The sequence below is a fragment of the Chelmon rostratus genome, chromosome 6, assembly GCF_017976325.1.
Source record: "Chelmon rostratus isolate fCheRos1 chromosome 6, fCheRos1.pri, whole genome shotgun sequence".
Lineage (NCBI taxonomy): Eukaryota > Metazoa > Chordata > Actinopteri > Chaetodontiformes > Chaetodontidae > Chelmon > Chelmon rostratus.
Window position 1 is genome coordinate 15,737,479 of NC_055663.1, and position 22,496 is coordinate 15,759,974.

Below are 22,496 nucleotides of genomic sequence, written 5' to 3' on the forward strand. Positions count from 1 at the left end.
CGCTAAATAGATTAAAAGCCTGCTACAATGCAAGGTCAAGCACATTTAACCCTAAACATTTAGCTTATTCCACTGTCACATCTGCATCATCAAATTAATGTCAAGCTACGACACATTTTTTTTCCTCTGAGAGGCTAAACCTTTGTGACATACAGCAGGGAGGATCCAACAAGTCTCTTTTCATTTACCTCAAAATGAGGAAGGCTGAATGATGTGGGGCCAAAAGTCTTAATACAACAATCTTATTTCATGGATGATACTGCCCTTTCCCCCCTTTGTGTGCCTGTGAAGTTGATTTGAAGTCATGGTTACTCCTTTTGATATGAGGCTGGGTCAGACCAATTTGCCACCTGGTGAGGAGGGGGAAGTAGGGAGGTACATTTTTTAATTGTCAGGTCACTTGGTGCAGGGACAGAAGATCCTTTGGGCACATTGTCTGTCTTTGTGTGAAGGACCAGCCATCTGAAATCCCCCACCTCATTATGAGAGAGGGAAGATTAATTGACCAGTTCACTAACTGGCAGCCTCAAGACTCGATCAACTTAGCAAGGGAACTCACCAATTAAGACTGGACTACAGCACCTTTTCTTATACCAAGAGTAATCCTTTTTATTATCATTAGTCTCTATAGTCCTGTGAGGAAGATCAAGGCCACGTTGCCCTTTGTCAAAGGCTCAAAAAAAGCCTACAGGCTGTGACAGCATGATTTAATGTTAGTGATAGCATGGGTTACTCCAAGTACTGCAGGGCACAGCTCAATAAGGTTGCAATAAACATGCACTTGCATGAGCTAATCATTTTAATTAACAACAGTATAATGGAAATGTTCCAAATCAGCTGTAAATGTCAGTGCACTAGGTTGTTAATTTTTTCCCTGTACCTGTTCCTAACTATAACAAACAAGGGGCATCATAAAGGAGAGAACTTTTCAATAACAGGTAGCCAGATATATGAATTTTCATGAAATCTTTGGGGGACTACAGTCCTAGATTATATTACACACCAGATTAGTCCAGGTCACAGAAAATGCAAACCCGTTAGAAAAATAACCCTTAGTGCAATTCTTTACATTTTTCAACTGAAGGCCAGGCCAGTTTCCTCTATAAACTGCAATGTGACATTTTGGCTCAGATTAAGCTGAATATAGTACATTCTTTATGTCCTTTACCTGATAGCGTTTGAAGTTTCTAACCAATCTTTCTCTTGAGATTTCAATTTCAGTGAAAGATGTTGTGACAATCGTTCAAAAACACATGCCCAAGCAGCTGAATTCACACCTGTGATTTTTCACTGGCTGCCATGATGTAAGCTTTTTTTTTTTTTTAACCCAGCCTTAAAGTTTTGAGAAGCGCACTTTATTTTCACTAGTACATTTGTCACATGTATAGTACATGGAACATCACACCTAAAACCTGCTTATTTTCTTCAGCAGAGAGGTTGTTGCTGTTAAACCGCCATGTGTTACGATAAAACTAACTGGAGGGGATGGATATGTCATGACCACAGAGGTGTCAGAGATCTGGTGCCAACACCTGTCGTTCCTAGGGAGCTTGCATCTTCAATAACAATACTGACTTTGACGTGAAGCATATAACACACTCAAGTACACACACATACACTCACTTTGTCTTTTGTGCACACACAAATGCTTTGAGGGGGAACCGAGTGCTGAAAAGATGTCATCTTCACTCTCTTCAGGAGGCCATTATGGATAGGAAGCTAATATACTGTGCAGATATTCCAGCATCTTTTTTACCAAGGGCTACATATCCCTTGTGGGTGATTGGTAAAATTGGTTGACATTTTCCTGGCTCCAATTAACCTTCGATTTGACTCTCAGTTTTGCCTGTCTTCTTTTATTGTCTTCTTGAAAAAGTGGCAAAAGGATGGAGCATTTTAAAACACATGAATTGTTTCCCGGTGTTGACCGTTTTTGGCCTAATTGTTCTCTCTCCCTGTGGATGACCACAAAATGGAAACAAGATGTACTTCATCAGAAGGTCATGGCATTCTCTACAGAAGGTTAATACAGTACTGCTCTTTACTGAATTGTATAAAATACCGTTTGAAATGAAAGATGAGTGCCACTGTGTTTTGTTCATGATACAACTGGCAAATATGTAGAACAGTACACAGTAATATCAAAAGTGATCATGTATGCTTCTTGCTGAAGATACATTTTTGTCTTTTTATCTTTTAAATATTTAGATTCACCGTTAACTCTATAGAGCACTAGGAATTCTATATTCGTCTTAGTTGCGGTTTTACAGGTCAGAGGTTTGCGTTTGTCTGGATTACAGCGATTACAATCATGTGTTTAGCTCTATAGCACCCCTCCCCCGCATTGCTTTTTCTGTTTTTCATCTTGGTTCATTCAGAGGTCATTGAGTGCTTAGGTTATGCATGATTTTTTCATGTGAAGACCAATTTGATCAGTTACATATCCCTTCATCTTCTACACTGCCTTCTCCCTTCATTTCACCAGATCTTCTCAAATGAGATAAAGGTGCTTGAAGTTCCTCGTGGTATTCAGCTTTCTAAGAAAGAGGAATGTACTGGTTTAGAGGATTATCTCAACTGAAACAAGACAATAAACACAACAATATTCTGATGAGGCTGGACTTTACAAGATGTTGACTCTGTGTTGTGGGTATACTTTGGATCTGGTAAAAATGCCAAACATATTATTGAACATGAAAAGTAATTTGTTGCTTTATTGCTTTTAATTTGTATTATGTTCACTATCAAAGTGAAAGCTTTTCAGTGAATAGCAGATCTAAACTTGCTGTGATATTGCTTACCCTCAAAACAAAGATTGATGCGCGTGTACAGATGTCCATGTAAAAGTGTGTGTTCTGTTGCCTGTGACAGGGTTCCAATGTACAGTCAGTAGTGTTAGCTGCAAACTTACTCTAAGGAATATCCATTAGATCCATGATGGCATCTATACAGTTGTTACCCTACTGCAGAAAGAGTACAGTCTTCTATACAATAATCAATATTTCAACGCATCTCATTCTGATGAGTTAATGGCAGGAAAGCTGAGGTCGTGTAGCGGTTCAGCTAAGGCATAAAACCACATTGCAGAGCCTGAACACAACTGGCATACATTATTAAAATCCCATGGTCACGAGGAAGCTCACATTCTATCCAGCAACAGAGCAAAGGTAGTGACGCTCGTGACTGCAGATTGAACTCGCACTGAGGATACCGACCATTACAAGATAGTCCTCTCTCAGATGTGGGATGTTTTTCCCTCATAGCCCATTACATGAAGCCTTTCAACTCAGTGTTTCCTTCAGGGTATATGTATGTAGGTGTAGCAAAAAAATGGCATGAATTAATATTTACCCAGTTAGAGATTAGAACATTACTCTTGCACTTAACCACAAATCTTGCTTTGAACTTCCTGATTTTTTTTTTTTGTGACAAGAGATGTAGCAGAATTTCTTGGAGCTTATTTATTATGAATCCTTACACTTTCCTTTTGCACTATGGTGAGAATGTGTTGAACAGTTTCACTGTTGCAACCATCTGTTAGATATGAAAGTAGGTTAAGTAGACAGCTAACCCACAGCAGCCACTCAAGCTTAGACTCGTGCTTCTGCATCAAGGTGCAGATGCTGCAGATGTCTCTGACATAAGATGTGATTTATATAGCAGCATCAACTCTCACCTGAGGACTGTCATCGCACCACCACAACACTGATTTTGTATTAAGTCATGTGATCAAATTATACACCCCAAAGTAATTTACATTCTTTCATTTATTGTAAGAGCATCAATGGGTACATTTTCATTTAGCTACGGTATATGAGGCAAACCAAGGGGCCGGAAAAAGGATTAATGAGAGTCTGGTGGTTCTGTGTTGAAGGCAGCAACTGATCTAGTCACATGTAGGCCAGGGGTAGTAAATTAAAGCATTCCTAAGTTGGTAAAACGCTTGCCTGGTTCAGCAAATCACTGGATTTGTAAAACTGCATTCCTAGACTAGAAACTGAAATGGACAACTTAGCAGCCAGCCCACTGGACCGGTAATTACCTTTTGTAGGCTGGTAACTCACATGCCTGGCTTTGCATCCTAGCATTGCATCGAGAACATCCAGTGGTCATTTTATGTTTGGTGTGTCTCACAGGGGAGCAGCCTTTTGGGTGTACCTCAAAACAGTCTGTAGTTCAGCACTTAGGACCAAAGATTAATCGTTTATCGATTAACCTTCAAGAATAACTTTGACCAGTTATGCAAGTTGGTCTGTAGGTAATTGCAAACACACACACACGCACGCACGCACGCACGCGTGTGATGCTACTCTTAAGTTTAGTAGAAGTTCTAGCACTATGTTGTACCACATTAAGAACAACCACCCGGCTGCCATGTCCGTGGATAGCTCGCAGAAAAAGATCTCGTCACTGCAGGTGGAGAAACTGCGACATGTGCCAGCCCGAGGGCATCACCCAGTTGGTGTGTCGAATGACTGAGATCAATAAGCTGCCAATCAGTGTGGAAGAGGATGAGGGATTCAAAGAGTTAGTTCGGAACCTCGAGCTGGAGTGTGTTATGCCATCTAGAGATACAGTAACTCACAATGAGGAGTAGGGTGAGCTAAAAGTCAAGCCAGGGCAGACAAACTGGCTCTGACCAAACTTTGTTAGTTTTAAGCCCACAGCCAGCATTCAATTCTGGCTGTGATAGACAAAATGCTGATTAAGTCATTAATACCGACAATGTGATGTTAAATTTACCTGTTGTTTAAATTTCAGCCTCTCAAAATGTGTTTTCATCTCAACATTGAAAGAACTAACAACAAAAAAGCAATTACCACCACCACCAAACACATAGTTTTATTATTACAGTACTTTGCACTGTGATTTACTACCACTTCAATAAAAGTTTCTGCTGAATCTGAGCTCTAATACGTTGCATGCTCAGCTCTACTGTAAAAGGTAGCCTGCATCGTTTGTGTCAATACAGGATGCTATAGCCGATGATGTAGCTTGAGGAGAGGGTACATGGTTTCATTTCCAACCTGTCACTGATAATGGTCAATATGAGAACATATAGATGCTGCCCTTTCAGTTATAGCACTGTGTTAACATATTACTTTCTGTAAAAGCACTTATTCCTTTTCTGCCTGTAATAGAATGATACTTCACAAAAAAGTAGTCTGATTTAGGCTGAGACAACACAGCTTCAATCTAAACAAGGTTACAAAGGCGTGTGCCCTTGTTTAACAGAAGTACAGGCTACAAACACAGATGGCATCATGATCCACTACCATGCCCCAAATGTCCTAGCCCTGGTACACAGCTAGGGCGAGGTTATACAGAGCCTCAGATCTCATAGGGCTGGAGTGCTGGCTCAACGTCAATCACAGTAATGTTGGCTGACACATTGGTGAGGGTGGTGACAGGGCAAGGTTATGTGTCACTGTACGCTCATGGCCTGCATGAAGACCAGGACTGCCAGAGCTCTGTCTCATGTGAGGGGTCACCTTAGGGTTTAGGATCCAAATTAATATACACTACAGAACACTACATTTGCAGTGCACCTATCAGCAAATTGTCCCCCTAGTCCCCTGGCTGAGGGCCATCCTTGACTGAAACTGTACCCATAGTAGCCTGAAATGCACCATCATTAACACATCTTTATAAAATATATAAGGATGCTTGTTTTTTTTCAACCAGCATGTTTTCAACTGCTGTCCTCACAGAAACTTAGTCGTTGTTGTCTAATATTCAGCTACATGCTGAATACCATTATGATCATAAAGTCAGCCCTGTTCCTACAACTAAGAACAGGGCTGCAACGAACGACTATTCATTAATTAGGAATTAATCTATGAATTTTTTTTAAGTGATCTATTTGTGTTTGGTCTATAATACAGAAAATCAGAAAATATTGAAAATCACACATTACAAGTTTCCAGATCATAAGATGGCTTTGATAAATGGCTTCTTTTGTCCAACCAAGAACCCAAAATATTCAGCTAAAAATGATGAAAAAATAATCCAAAAAATGCTGATTCATTATTATTGAACAATCAATTAACCATTACAGAACAACCACTGAGCATATGAAGACTTCTGAAAGACCAAATGGGCAAAGGGAAAAATGTGCATTGGTCAATCCAATATCCAAGCTGTTTCTCTTCTTCTGTTCCAATAAACATGGAATTGTGTCCTCATGAAACACATAAAAAGCACATTTGCCATAATCTTTAACCAAAGCTCAGTTGTTCCTTCATTCAACTCAACATTAAGTCTGTTCAGAACTTCAAGGACAACTTACTTATAGACAGCTATATTGCCAACCCAGCAAAAACCTGTCACCACGTTTACAATGTTGTAATGTTATGTATAGTTGTAGTTATACATGAGAGCTTTACATGCTGTAGTGATGATGTGTTGGTTTGAATGTTCCACTACTGGTGATGGATTGCTGAATTAGGTCCCTCTGAGTTGTGAATCACGTTCACCTGGACAGTTGACATTTAATCAATAAACATCTGAACTGTTGCCATGACCCTGAGCCATAGGGATTTAATTTGGTTTCCCCGCACCAACCGCTGCTGCAGGACCCCCGCGGATATCCGAGACAAACCTCCAGTCACCTGTGGTTCATTTCAACGTCTACCCAGCACACAAAAACAAAAATCTTATGCTCTATTTTTTACAAGACAAATAATCAAATGTTTCTCACAGTGTTTGTCAATGGGGTGTAATCAGGCCTGTGTCAACAATTCAATACCAATGAAAAGAATTGATGTGATATGCTGATAGTGACGTTAAAGATTTGCCCTTGTTGTTTATGTCAATTTTAAATTCACTTGCCTTCAATACCACCCTTGCCACCACACACCCTGTAAGAAGTCTCATTTTTTAGCTTTTGTTTATACATAATGCAACATCAACATGCGCTCTCTGTAGGAGCAGCAGTTCAGCCATTTAGCTTTAGAAATACTTGTAAAGGAAGAATCTCTCACCAATTTTTATATTTAACACAAGATACTGGAACATGATATAATGTGGCCACACAGCAATGAGTTAATGAATGTGACATACATGAATCTTTCACCTCAATAAATATTTAATCTTTGCTCTGAATCATTTAAAGCAAAGCCCTTTCTGTTGTTCTTCGGGCAACATGTGCATGCAGTGTATACATTCTCTCTCCCTCTCCCTCTCTCCCTCTCTCCCTCTCCCTCTCTCTCTCTCTTTCTCTCCCCCCCTCTCTCCCTCTCTCTCCCTCTCTCTCCCGTCAGTTGGACAAGCTGCTCAGTGGCCCTGAAATATGGCACATTATGCCGCTCTGTTGATCATCGTTCAGCAGTACACACTGAATCTGAATGCAATGTAAATGATATGATGATTCCCTCTAAGGCAACATTAACTTTACTACCGTTAAGCTTTCTCAAGTGCAAAGGTTGACTTCATGAGACAATGAAGTAAACAGTAAGGTTAACTTTAACTTAATGCGGTAGTGGTGCTGGCATATTAACCTACGATAACTAAAGCAATTTCTGAGCAATCATGGATAAAAAGGGAAAACAGTCTATGCACATAAGATCAATGACTATTGCATGATTCTTTTAATTAAGAGACTGGTTTATGTCCTTAAACACACAATCTGATTTGCTAGTGAGTTGACTATGCTGTCTAGTTAAAGGAGTCAACTGGAGGTCGTTTGTGGTTTCTGGCTGAATGGGTATGCATATGTGGAAGGAAACACTAGAATATGCATGACTGCTATTAACTTCATGTTTAACCAGCCTTGCTTGTAGCTTAGCCCTGTATCATATGTGATTTTAATAATATACATAATGTATTTCATAAAAAGCAAGACTCAAAGCACTGGATATAAGAAATATGCTGTATCCGTCATTAATTAGTTTTAAATTAGTTCAAGCCACAACCCAACTGAAAGCTTATTTACACAAATTGATTCAGTCAAAGCATTTGTCTACTGCTAGGGAGAATATCGTATATCCATAGTCAGGTCAACTACAAAGATTTGCACACATATCTTTCTAATGCATGAAAATGCACAGTTCTACTCATTAAAACCAAGGATCTTGCAGTTTAGTCACAACCCTATAATTTCTTGTCAGACATTTTTACTTCCATCTTCCAATTTCAGCTCACAAAACTGAGAATGGTGTTGTTTCTGTTTTTAGACCTTTGTAGACTGCTACCACTATTATATTTATTTAGTTGCACACTATGCTAATACCTCTATTAATGTTACACTGTAAAATTGCACATGTTAAGTATCACTACTGTTTGTCGAACATATGTTCCTATGAACTGCAGGGCTACAATCCAATTGTACTTTCCGGCTGTACTAGAAATAAAAACATACCAAATATGGCAACTTGTGAAGTGTATTTTGTCATTGAGCCTCTCTCCCTTCATTCAACTTGCCATCACGTCAAAACCTTGATAATCTGCCTTACTTGCCACTTTGTTTCACTTCATTCATTTCACCTATGATTGTGTTCATGTTTGCTTGGAGGCAGTTGTTTTGCTTTGTAAAAATAAATTAGTAGCATGTGATGAATCTGACCTCTCCAAAGTCAACACAGAAGCTTCAGCATTGGTTACTAAGAGTAGCTATCCTGGCATTTTTCATAACAATTTATTAAATGTGCCAATTTAAGAGTTGTTATGTCTGTAAATCGACTGGCAACAACTTGTACAGCTGCTTCGATATCGGATGTAGCTAGCAAGCTATATACAAAGATGTCATCCCCATTCTGAATCCTAACAACAAAGCTGTGACTGGTCAATTACTTCTCCATGCAACGGAAACTCGTCACTGAGTATGGCATCAGAGCTCTTTCAATGGGCCCATGTACATTTAATCCACATGTAATTTCATACACTTGTTTTCTGACTGATCATATATCAGGTAAACGGTACTGTGCTCCAATTGTATGATTTATGTGTTGAAATTGTTGGAGCCTCTTTTCTCCTTGTCTTAAAACACCTAATTTATGTGTAATGTCAGTGTTACTGTAGCTGTCATTATCACAGGGGACAGACCCTGTGAAAAGTAGCTTTTCTACAAACCACTAACTTGCACTTACTCTTGGGAGGAGTGAAGATTGTGGAAATATTGTGATGGTCAAATAACACTTCCATAGGTGCCTCCAACATAGCAAATGGTTTATAGTTCAGCATCCATTTTCACCTGTTGATTGCACAACAACAACACTAGAAGGATATATCTTGCATTGCCAGGCCACATTTATTCACTGTGTGATATAGAGCTACAAGGGGATGCTTTGCCTTGAATAGGAGACAACTGTATTGCTATCATTCAGCCACAGTAAACGTGTTTACATTCTGTCATTAACTGCAATGGAGAGCGGAAATCACAGGAAGTAGCGTGCGTGTTACTGAAAAGCAGAAGACCATTGAGTCTTGCATCATGTTGTCTTCACCAACAACAACCAAACTTTTTGTAGATTACACAAATCCTGACCAATCACAGTTTGAGCAATTTCTATGTGGTTTCTCTCAACACTCCACACACATAACATAGATACACAAAGAGAGAGTGACAGAGGAGATCTTTTCCAACCTGTCTATGATATCCTGTAATTCTGACGTAGCGAAATACTTCACCAAGATGGCTTTAAATTGATGATATCAAAAATTCCATTCAACTAGGGCAACAAACATTCCTGACAAAAGAAAAATGCTCTAGGATACAATTCTAACAGAAAATGCAGTTACTCTTTTAAAGCATTGCACTCAGCGTCCAACCTCTCACTTCCAGTAGCTTCTGAGTCACTTTCCATGTCCCTGTCTCTAGCTGCAACCAACAACAAGCGCTTTAAAAGGTTCCACTGAAAATGTGCTTTCTTGAATGTTTGTGGACTGGTTATGGAAAAGCTCAATTAGCCATGTTTAAAATGTTTCACAATAACACCCACCACCAAAGCAATGTCATGGTCTGTGTCATGACAATACAGCTTACCTCCTCACTTCTCGCTTTCTGATCTAGGTGGACTTTCACATTCTACATCTGATCCTCTGATGCCTGTTTTGACAACGAGTAAGTCATACTTTTTAAATTTTGTTCTTTCACTTATTATGAATTACAAAAGACAAAAATGCAGCAACGACTCAAATCACAGGTATTTGCAATAAATTCTCACCTTTTCCCTTCCTGCTTGGTTTGATTTATCTCTGCATCACCTTCCCTTCGATACTGCACCTGTATTGACCACAGGTGAGTATCAGTATCAGTGTCATGCTCTGTTGGCACAAAACAAATACATTAAGTCACACATCAAGTTCAGTTTTATGGCATTTTCAAACTTTTGTTATTTGTCCAAATAAACTGGGTGTTACGCTGGTTAACCTATTTGTTGGGCGTGACTTAATAATTTAGGATATATGTGGACCCTGCGGATAGACCAATTGGAGACAACTAATCTACATGATGTTTATGTGTGGATGATGTGGATCAGCCACACCAGATTGAGATCAAGGCCAATCAAGGCATATTTAGATTGATCAATACTAGCTTTAACAAACCCAATCTATTTCCAATCCATTGTTTGCTGCAGTACATGAACTGTCAAAAATGTCCCACTGTGCTCTATTAAGCCACAATAAACACACAGCATTGTGAGTTCAAGTCCTGTGTGTGCCAAAAAACAGTGCCAAAAGTACCTTACCATAGTATTAAATACTGTAGGACACTATGCAAAATATCAGAGCTGATGCAGGTTATTTGCATTATATTTCAAGTAGAGCTATTTAGTTCACAAGCATTAAAGTGCTTTGCTAAGTTCATGAATGCTTACTGTTGGCTACAGTGCACAAGTGTACACTGTGAAGTTGTATTATGTAAAAAAAAGTAAACAAAAATGCAATAAAAATAGAATATCAGACTTGATATCACAGACATTCAGTATTAAAAGTGGGATGAGTCATTCTGGACAAAGTCTGTTGGTATTCGCTGAATGAAATTCAGAAAATATCTCCTCATGGTGCACTAACTGTCCATTCTGGATTTTCTGGATACACAGCCCCGGCTCTGTCTCGGGAAACACGCAAGGTTGCCTTGACCAAGCTACACAACGATATTCAAGCCAATCAGCAACAGGTGCCGTTCATGCTCGGGACAAGACACCTAAAAACTTATTTCACCAGGATGGATGTGGTTGTGCAGGACTTTGCAGTGTACGCTTTGACAAGCTCCTTGACAGTCTCAGCCTGTGAGTGAGGTCTTGGTCTGTGTCACTTGGTCTGTGACCTGGGAGATGATGAAAATAAATTGCAAAAGTTTTATTGTAGACTATGTTATATGATAACCAGCATGGACCTGCATGCCAAAAATCTAGAATTATAGTGGTTTGATGAAAATGAAAAGTTGGACTGTGTGGCAAAGTATGGACTATTTATAAAGCTTGGAAAATTAGGTGAACTACACCAAATAATACACATATACAAGACAAGATCAGTTAATCTGAGGCATATCTAGTATGAAGAGATACAGAATGTACTATTTGTGTTTTCCTATGTATGGTTTCACACCTGCAGTATGTACATGGAAAATGTCTTGTCATCTATTTGGGCAGGGCATCTTGATGCAAGATACTACCATACCCCACCCTACTGAGTAGATTTTTGTTGTTGGACATGATTAAGGCCATCTAAATGTCAATATATTTTAGCACTCTTGAGTTGTACATATTTTCCAGCATAACATTATGAGAGTCAATTTGAGAATTTATCAACAGTCAGATTAAAGTCATAGAATCTGCAGGGAAGTCTTGACAGGGTTGTAGCCATGTCAACGCTACAAGGAGCAAAAATCTATATGTATCTTTATAAATCGATGATCACAAAAACCTGGAAAATCATCTCTGTTTGACGTATCTCTGTCTACATGAGGCATTAGATCTCAAACAAAAGAGTTTGCCAGAGTAGACTTAATTTGGATTGGCCTATAATTGCTGAAGTGATAGTTTATATGATATATGCATTCAATAAGGTTAACAACAAAATCATATTTCCTTTACTTTTGCTTGACATTGCGCTTTAATAACAGATAAATTAATCTCTACATGGCACAAGTAACTGTAGCATAGTTAAGCTAACAGTAGTAAAGGCTAATTGTTGTTTAGCTACATTTAAGATAATGTTTTTGAGCTAATCTTTAAAGCTTTTAAGATAGGCTAGGCTAAGTTAAGCTAACGCTCTTCCATATTTGATTTTTAGCTAGCTAGCGTTGTTATAAGTAACAACAACAAAATAAGTTAGAAAACATATTTCTGCCATATATATAGGTGAACAGTTTTGACAGCACTGAAGTTTGTGTCTTTAGGTAACATTTTATGACACTGGACCATCTTATATTGACTTAACCATTAATGTAACGTCACAACTTGCTTACCATTATTGTCGCTGTTGTGTGGGGGACTGGGTTACTGCATACCGGCGTCTGAACTGGACTTGATAGCAACGCGGAAGTGAGTAGTCTGGGTTAGGCCTTGCCTCAAACCCCTTTCAGATACCCAGCTCAACGTGCTGTCAATTTTCATGTCGGTCTCATATTTATAATAAGCCCAAAGTCACTTTTCTGTTAACTACATTTGTACATCTCACGGGAGGATTAACAGCATACCTACGGATACGTTTATTCAAATGAGTGCGGGCGACTGAGCGTCAACCAATCATGGTTCCCTGTGGGCAGGACGTTTATCACGTTCCAACCATTAAGATTGGTTGTGGATTACAGGCGTACAAGCAGGGGAATTTGATTCATATTCATAGCAATAATTACAGTGTGCGTACAAATATATGTGTGTACAATGCATAGTGTAAATTATGTCTAGACGAAAACATTTGAGGTGTAAGTCATTTGTGTATTTATATTTCAGTATATCACTTATGAAAATCAGTGTTGGTGGCTTTGATAACTGTTACTTCTTTTTTTGAATGTTTATTATAGTAGGGCATTTAATTGTTCCCTAAATTTAAAATAAATGTGTTCACTGTTTATCAAATTAGCTTCACTGTTTAGATTTTACTTAAACTATTTTGAGCCTATTGTACTGTTTATAACACTGGATTTGAGGATTGTTTAAAGAGAAAAAAATTCACAGGCACATTTAAGTATATATGTAGCCCTGATGGCTCATAAATATGTGATAGGTGGAGTGACTGTGATTAATAATGCCCTCTGATGTGTCTAATACATGAAAGCGTACTTAGTGTATGTTAGCTATAAACTGGATTATTATGGACGTGTCAGGATGACCTGAGCTGCGTTTCAACTAAAATAATTTCAGTTGGATACATCATTCACTACTGAATGGTTGGATTGTTATGTATAGTTTTTGCAAAACACTGAAATAAATCAAAGAATGTCCTTAAGTAGCGCACGGAGAAGATTTTTGTTGTGTTTGTTTGTTTTTACAGAGAAGATTGCTAAAGAAATAGCTGTGGTCCTCAGTCAGTCATCTCTCAAGTGGAATATCTTAAAACCATAATCTCCCAAATCCTCATGAGACAGACCTTTACTCCTTGAGTTACTCCTGGGCAAACTTCAAAAACATGGATAGAGCAGTACAGAGGCTTATCATGGCCGTGGTTTCAGCTCATCCTGTTGGTGTAATTGAACTGATTAAATGATTTTTATTGACGGAACAGAATGCAGGCTATCTTTTGAGCTTTGCTTGAGCATTGCTGATATACAGTATGGTTACTATAGATATGGTACTCACAATGGTGATTAACCATTGTTGTAAAAATTTTCAGATAAATTGCCAAACTAAATATTCCACACAAGTTAATGTTAACAATCAATAACAGAGTGGAATGAAAATAATGGTTTGCCCAATGCCAAAAAACCTCTGCATCAGTTACATCTGACGAGGAGATAAGCAGTTGGAAACCAATGGCAATTGATATGACAGATCAATAGTCCCATCTAGTGGTCACAGAAGGAACCACCTCAGTCCTGACCTTTCTCAGACCTCTTGTGGTTCTCCTTGTCCCTTTTATTTCCAAGGTACCAACATTCTCTTGAACATCCCGTTATCCCAAGGCTGTGTGCTGTTGCTGTCTTCACCACTTGTCTTGTACTGGGACACTTACAGAGGGACAGGGGAGAGGAGGAGAGTTCACTTACATGAATGGCTCAGATGAGATGTAATGATGACTTTGTACCAATAGATGTCAGACATAAAGACGCTTTCAAATTACTAAATAGCAGCCTATGAATTAGAAGTTTTAAAGAGAAAATACCGTAAAATAGAATTCTCATATATTACTTTTTCTAGTATACACTTCAGTTTTAAGTCTATTTACTGGGCAATGTATTGTCCACATCTTATATATTACTTGAGATCTGATCTATGTTGTTGTTGTTGTTTTAGGCTGTAAACCACCCTTATCCAACACCCTCACATGCCCACAGAGGCCACATTGAGCAGATAAACTTGGTCAGATAAATGGGAAAACCTTTATCTGTGTAAGATAAGATAAACTTTATTGATCCCATGACAGGTAAATTTCATTGTTTCAGACAACAAGAATAAAAAGGAGACAAAGAAAAAGAACAAATATACAATATAGAGGATACATAGAAAAAAGTATAAAAATAGTATAGAAAACATATATCACAGTAAAAAAAATGTAAGTAAATGATATATAAGTAGTAAGAAATATGTGTAATATTGCACAAGATAGTTGCACAGAGTAGATGACCACAACAAAAACAACATTACAACAACAACTGGAAAATAATGACAATGGGCTAATCGCCACCACAATTATCAATTCAACTTTCTTTCAGTCTCATTGGTCATATCTATATAAAACAATGAACAACAATAATAGTAATAATAACAACGCAATGAAAGGACAAACAAACAACGCAGAGACAAAAACACTGCATCACTGAATTTTTGGGCAGAGTTATTTGGAAATAAGAATGATTGTCAATTATGTGTCACGCTCCAGAGCAGTAGGTGGCGGTAGTGCACCTCTTCTTTTAAAAGGGTGCGAAAAAGAAGTAGGCTCACCAGTAGCTAGTGCCACCAGTTGCTGTCGCTATGTTAGCAAGTCAAAGTGGGGAGGACTGCTTTAGGAGGGCGGCGGGTTGCACGACTGCTGCCAAAGCATTTGGATAAGGTAACTACATGGGGACAGTGTAGTCTGAGTATGAAAAGTCCGTGAAACAGCTTTTGTTGTAAGTAACTCAGTATTTATCCACGTGCTCTCGGATACACAAGCGAGCTAACTAACTGTCGCTGAAGTGAAACAGTTGGCCGACTTGCTCTCTGCCACGGGGCCGTTTGCTGCGAGAGCACGCTGAACGTCAAAAGCTAAAGCTAACCTGCTAGCATTAGCTGCGGTTAGCCCGCTTGCTAATGATAGTGCTGCCCTCAAGTGCTCCCTGTGCTTCATCCACCGGCAGTTTGTAAATAACGTTACTGAACTGAACTATTATGGCGTCAATGTTAACTGTTGCATGGAATAAATGTAAAAAGTAAATGTCAGGTTAGATTAAATTGAATGTCAGTGTGGCTTTCGAGTCACATAAGCAGGTTGATGAACCACTGGACTGTTGTAGTTAACTAGCTGTAACTACCTTGTGTTGTCAGTAAAATGGCGTTACCTACTGTCAGTGTTTTATGAGTCAGAAATCTCATCCAAAATGTTGACATATGAAGTCTTGTACTCTGTAGACTAATTTTTGACCTCTTTGTGACCACCGAAGTAAAAAGGAACATGTAAAAAAATATATATATTGCATACTGTCGGCCCATTTGGGTTCAGTTTAACCTGAGCAGATACAATGTAGACTGAAGGCCAGCTCAAGCTGCCAAGTAGCTGCTCTTTGCTTCCTTGAGTGTAGGATTGAAAGGAAAATTAAAGGTGCCTAGGTCAGGGGTAGAGAATGGTCTCACCTGTCATGAAGTCCAGTAGATTAATGACAGCTCTGCTCACCAAACTGTGCACTGGTATCTGTAGTTTAGTGTTCTGTTTCACATGTATTTCAATTGCTGGATTCTCACAACAGTGAATTGAATATCTTTGGGTTGTGGACAAAACAGGACAGTTGAGGATGTCATATTGGGTTATAGGAAACACATACATACAAACAACACTCATTTTATAGACCAAAAAACTAAGCAATTAATCGACAATGAAAATAAATGTTAAATGCAGGAGCACAGTGATCATGCTGCCTATGAGTAATGACATGTTGCTGAATGCTAACAAAATTAATTTTATCTTGATTTTTAATCTTGATTCATGAGGGCTTAAGTTTTACTCTTCTGTCAAAAAGATGAAAAAAAACCCTCTATGAGAAAACTTCACTCAGTTACACAAGGTGGTGGAGCAGAGGCTAGCTAGAAGTATGTTTGAATAAGTCTAACTGTTGGAAGTTGAAGTTCTTCTTTGTGATTTTTAATTGCATCCTTACTTTTAATGTTGTAATCACAGGCTGGTGCTTCATTATGCGGCGGGGGGAGCACGGTCCACGGGCTTTCCAGGCCCCAGTGGATGTCCACGCCAGTGCAGATGGCCAGGTTTACATGTTCAAGAGGAGGCCGAATGAGTCTACTGTATCTTCGGACGATGAGGAGCTCAGTGTCATGGAGATGAGGCCGCGGGTTTACCAAGAGCAGGAGCAGGACAGGCTGAGGAACGTCCAGCTGCTGGAGCGAGAGGTGTTAGATGGTGACAATCTCAACAAGCTTGCACTGCAGTATGGCTGCAAGGTAAAACATTTTGACTCTCATTATATATTATACATATATAATTTTTGGTGTTTGAGTCTCTTCAGTGGCATACTAAGTGTTGACATTTATGTACCTTCATTCCTGTTTCTGTCAACAGGTTGCAGATATAAAGCGGGTGAACAACCTTATGCAGGAACAAGATTTATTTGCACTGAAATCAATCAAAATACCAGTTCAGAAACACAGCTTTTTAACAGAGACTTACACAGACCTAAGAGACCCTCAAGAAGAAATGCCACATTCATCTCCCACACCAGCAACGCATCAGGAAAGAGCCAGAGCCCAACCACATCTACAGGAGGTCACAGACTTTCTAATGGAGGTGGACCACGATATCGAGAAACTGATTCAGACCACGAATGATCAAAATGAGGATTTTTTGGATAACTCAGAGAAACGGCAGAGGTTCGGTTTCAGAGGACACCGCCTGACCTGTCACGGTGCAGACTGGGGCATCCAGTGGTGGAACGCTGTAGTTGCCATGCTCCTGATAGGCATCGTTCTGCCACTGTTTTATGTCATTTATTTTAAAACAAAAGATAATGGAGTAGTTACACCCACAGATAGTAGTGGTGCTCTACAGTCATCCATCACCTCTTCAAACACCTCAGGGCCAGGCCTTGGCAAAAGAGGACTGGGGCATTTTCAAGAACCAGGATAGTGCAGAGTCGATTCTCAGAAAACCAGAATCATTATTTAAGACTGTTGGGTTCATGGTCTCAGAAGGTGACAATCGAGATACAGCTAATTTTATTAACATCTTAGTGCAATACCACCATGTATCTACTGTCCATCAGTGAATTTTACCATTTATATTATACTCTAACTGTGACACTTGAGGCAAATACTTCAGTGACTGTCTTTAAGTGAAATGGCTGCACAATCATAATTTTTGTGACAATTTAGAATGCTAACATTTCATCAAGCAGCCTTCGTAGAGAACCATTTACTGAAATACTACTCATGACACTGTTTATTCTTTGCTTTGAAAAACTTTGGATGTTTGTTGGGATTGCCGTTCATCAGGTACTATATTTGATGATTTAAAAGGTTAAGCAAACATCAGCAGTGGGTTGCACCAGCTATGCATTAAGTTTAGATGTAGCCTAGTTTCAGTGTAATTTCTAACTTAAGACACCTGCTGCTAACATTTTAAGGGTTGCATTAACTGAAATAGCAACATAGGCATACATTTACTGTGTGGCATACAACTTAAATTTTATACCTAACCCTAAGTAGCTGTTAAGTCCTCTGCAAAATAGGGGTTGGTATGGCACATCGTTTTGAAAGGTGGGATAACTTGATCTTGTCTGCAACACTCTCCATGATAGTACGCAAACTACTCCTTTAATAGCACACCAACATCAACATCAGCATTGCACTGTGATATAGTCATAATCCTTTGTCCTGGTAACATACCTTTTTGTAGTTGTCTGGTGATTTTAGCTATTTCTAGCGATTAGCCTCTTTGCTATTACGTGCCAAGTGTACAAATACAATTGGCCATGAGAGACAACACAGTAATAAACACTGCATTAAGAATAGTGCTGATTGGCCACAGGAAGTTAAAATGTCAGTCTGCTACAATATTTTGGTTAGTTTGGACTTTGTGCCAGATTAGTAATTTTGCATCTCTGTGGTGCAACCAACAAATAATCAACATTTATTGTGGAGTTTGCACCTTAACTTAAGAGAGAACTTGTGTATAGCTGGTGCAGCGGGTCTATAGGCATTTCTTTACAGTCTTTACCACAATCTGCCTTTTCACCAGTGCCTGTTGTCCGTAACAACACATGAAGTAACATATCAGTGTTAGTAAGTCACCAAAACTGAGGTTGAATTGTATTTGACATGGGTTTGAGCATTATTTTTTTGCCATGTATGATGTAACTTATTCTTTGTGTCTGTGTGTTTATTGTTAAGTTATTGCTATGCACGCCATGCCTTCTCTGTGGGTCTGAATGCAGTGCCAAAAGTGTACATTGTGTTTACAGCAAGAATTGGGTGCAATATACTTTATCCTGTTGGATTGTACGTGTTCGAAACCTTGCAGTCTGTCAAATACACGGTATTACACTCTGAAAATGATCGACTCATCAATAAGTTCCCTGAATGAGCTGTGAGATATTGGAAAGTGCCTTAAACCTTCATTGTCAGGTTTATGTAGGATTACACACTACCTTACAATGTTTTATGGGTACTGGAATCCACCGTGAGGAGGTGGTGAATTTGTGCGACTTCTCTGATGCACTTTTTAAAGTCGAAAGTATTTTAATTTAACAACTGGAAAAATTATTTGTTGACAGTTTTCAAATGTTTATATCGGTTTGTAAACCATTTTAGATGGAAACGTTGACATGATGGATGTGCAAGAATGTTTTTATTCAGCATGTTCCTATTTGAATACAATCTCTATAGAGTGAACGTGTCTGAAGTATTCTCGTAGCATGTTGATGTCTTTTTTGTTATGTCTTTTTTTCCCCGATTATTGTATAAAATGTTTTTTATGTGTGTTAGGATTATTCTCAAAGACACACACTTTACTGGGATAAGACTACTCAGCACTGACAGCAGATGTACATCTACACATATATTGTGGCTGTACTATGTCTTTTGGCTACATTAATTTGAGGGTTTTTTTATTAGTTGCAGTACCCACAGTTACAATAAGATGGCAGCATGAACTCACTGCTTCTGTGATGTGTGTTTTTGGGGGGCATGAAGTCACACAAACTTACTATTTGACAGCTCCTGAGGCAGACTGCTTGTGGGGAGATTATATGGTTGATACATTGATTTTGGATTACAAATTGTTGTCATAATAATTTTCAATGGTGATTATCAAGGCTAGGCATACCTCAGCATTGTCTGAGCACCCCCATGGTACAGGTTGACTGAGCCAAGCATGCAAATCAGTAGAAAATTGCAGCACCTTATATAGAGAGCCTGAGCTTGCTGCCCGCAGTCAGAAGTGCATTTTAAAATCTCTCACCAGTCCCAAGGGCAGACGTAGTTCTCTAACAGTTAGTTTGCCAATATGGACACAGTTTCTCTCTATTTACAGTACAATCCAAACTATACAAATGTGACATACACAGAAAATGACATTTTGAAACATTTGCTAAAGAGTTAAATGACCCACACAAATGTTCTACATTGATGCCAGTTTTTATGTCTTGCTTGATTTGGCATAGAGAGAAAACCAATTCCTCATAACTTGTTAGCAAACTTGTCAGGGGGAGGGGTAATATAAGTGAATTAAAAAGTTATATATTTATACACCCTTGCACACCACAGTCAGTGTTTCTATTTATAAATCAACAATGAACACATACAAAACAAAATACAAAGAAGAAATGACATGATTTTACACCACCAGCAGGATCAGTGTCTAGACTATGAATGCTCATCTGGGATCTGAACCTGGATATTCTGGTTGTGAAATGGTGTACCCAAACACACTGTCCAAACTGTTTGCACCAGGCAGCTGAAGCAAGAAAACACCCCAGTGCACATCCTAATGAGACATTTTATCTGTGTTAGCAACTTAAAAGGAAGGAAAATAGATCAGAAAGTTTGTGAACATGTCAAAAAAAAATCTTAAAACCTTTGAATATGCACACAAAAGTCGTCCACATCAAACAGTGGGCCCATAGCCTTCCAGTGAGGGGGAAAACAAGCTGTATTATTCCTTTCTGAGACGAGAGTACAAAAGTTGCAGTTTAGCTGTACTGCTGCAGAGGCTCTGTGCCTTTTATTATTACATGACCTGAGACCCTCATCCCATAACTGCAGCTCACGAACCCTGCTCTGATCTAGCTCCAGGCCGCAGAGCTCTGGCATCCTGCCAGCTCCCAGGCTGAGTCTTCTTTTACCTCCAACCTGGACACTTCTACTCCCTCCCTTTATTTATTTGATGAAATCCACATCAAGTCTGCTCCTGTAGAGAACAGATTTACTTGATCTTATGATCAGATTCTTACATTCAACAATCCAAATATGGTGTGTCTGATGAGTGCTGCTGTCAGATTTAAAGATGACTAAAATCTGCCTGTATAGTAATTGACTTAAATGTGATCAGGCTTTTTTTTCTTCTAATTAATACATTAAAGGGACATTTGCCTGAAAATAAATTAATTTCCCTTATGCACACTCTGTGTGTGGGTGTGTTTTTGGTGTGGTGGCACAGAAAGGTCTTGAATCCAGCACATTTTTGGGGGTAGAGCGTGCTCCTGTGGAGGAGGGTGCTGAGGCGGAGGGGGCTTTCCCCTTGAACAAAGTACAACCATCCATACAGTCTTGGGAGGAGGGTAAAAGATTCACGACCAAGCCGAAGCTCTGCAGCTTTAAGAAGTTTGCACACTTGAGCAGCTGGCAGCGGGCCACTTGGCCAACATAAACAGCCCTAATCCTTTTTCCAAGGAGCTTTCAACACTCATCTCTCTAGCACATCGGCCACTGACTCACTCTCTCGCTCTCTCCCTGACATGCACGTCTTTCTGCAGCTCTGCAAAGCCGTCACCAGGAGGCACTGTGGCCCTTACAATGTAAATGCTGTTCAATGCATGCTGTTGATCATTATTCACTGCTAAGGTATGTGCCTTCCTTTGATTTTCCCCTGAAGCGAAACAGGTCTCAGTTTTCACTCTTTCTTGGTGGGAACGGAGGCTTAGTTTCACAATGTCATGTTGACCTGAAGCCCACAGAAGTATAGGTTGTTCATAGAATTGTGTGGATAAAAGTGAAGTGGGGAACTTTTATTTGGTTTCATCTGTTCTTCCCCTCAGACGCTTTCATTCAAATCAGCTTTCTGGTGAAAGGTTAACAGTACTTCTTTTGAGCTTGCCTCCGCTTTAAACGCCAAATGAAACTCATAGATAAGAATCAAAACTTTAAACTTAAGTCCAACAAAAAAAATCTTCAAATATATTATATACTTTTCTTAAATAAAAGAAAACATAATTATTTGGATTAGAAACAAATATCCAACCTCCATGATTTCTGTGTGAGTGAGGCTGAAGTCTGTTTCTGTGGGGGCAGGGAGATCCAGGGTTTTGATTTCCTCTGCTCCCGGGGGGATTTGGCAGACACAGGGTAATTTGTAGTGAAATTTCCAGCACAGTTTGTTTTGCAGGTGGCTGAGAACGAAGGCAGGGCGTGGTGGGGAATGAGAGAAGCAATTTGCTGTCTGTGGGCTGTGAATGTGTGTATTGTTGCACAGCAGTAGGTTTAGTGTTGTGCCGGTATGTGCTATGGTCAGGGCTGGACCGATGGAAGGGAGGCAGCAGCTGCAGACATTCACGGGCAAACCCAAAGCACAACTGGTGTATATGTTGAAAAGGTTTTCAATAAAGTACCTTTTTCTTTTGGGGAATTTGACTGCAAAAGGTAAATTATTCAAAGTAACTACCTTTATCTGTCCATTCTGCAAAAAGAAGCTACTCTTCACTCTTATGAGCACGAACAGACTGACAGTTTGACACAGGAGTCACAAAACGGGGAGAAAAACTATTTCAAAGAGGTCACATGACAAAGCAACATGAGTATGTATTTGAAGCCTCTTGCCAGAAGACATTTCAGTCTCACAGTCGTCGGAGTGGATTCAATTAAAAACTCCTCTCTTTGAATCCCCAGCCAGGATTTCGATGTATAAATCCATGCCAGATGTTACAGCGCCACATGAAGAACACACAAGGTGTCAAGGAAAAGAGCTCAGACTGT

General features: G+C 39.3%; 1 protein-coding gene across 1 annotated transcript; it reads left to right on the top strand.

Annotated features, from left to right (window-relative positions):
* The first annotated feature begins 15,057 nt into the window (after nt 1–15,057).
* Nucleotides 15,058–18,860, top strand: lysmd4 (LysM, putative peptidoglycan-binding, domain containing 4). The gene is made up of 3 exons (XM_041939292.1): nt 15,058–15,156; nt 16,477–16,754; nt 16,873–18,860. Exons 2-3 carry the CDS (start codon nt 16,491–16,493, stop codon nt 17,434–17,436), a joined length of 828 nt encoding a protein of 275 aa, XP_041795226.1. The 5' UTR covers nt 15,058–15,156; nt 16,477–16,490; the 3' UTR covers nt 17,437–18,860.
* Nucleotides 18,861–22,496: the final 3,636 nt, after the last annotated feature.

Bases quoted from the DNA above. Each gene is read 5' to 3' on its own strand.
- lysmd4 (XM_041939292.1), top strand. From the start codon at position 16,491: ATGCGGCGGGGGGAGCACGGTCCACGGGCTTTCCAGGCCCCAGTGGAT. The intron at 16,755-16,872 runs GTAAAACATTTT...TTCTGTCAACAG, and splicing joins CACTGCAGTATGGCTGCAAG to GTTGCAGATATAAAGCGGGT.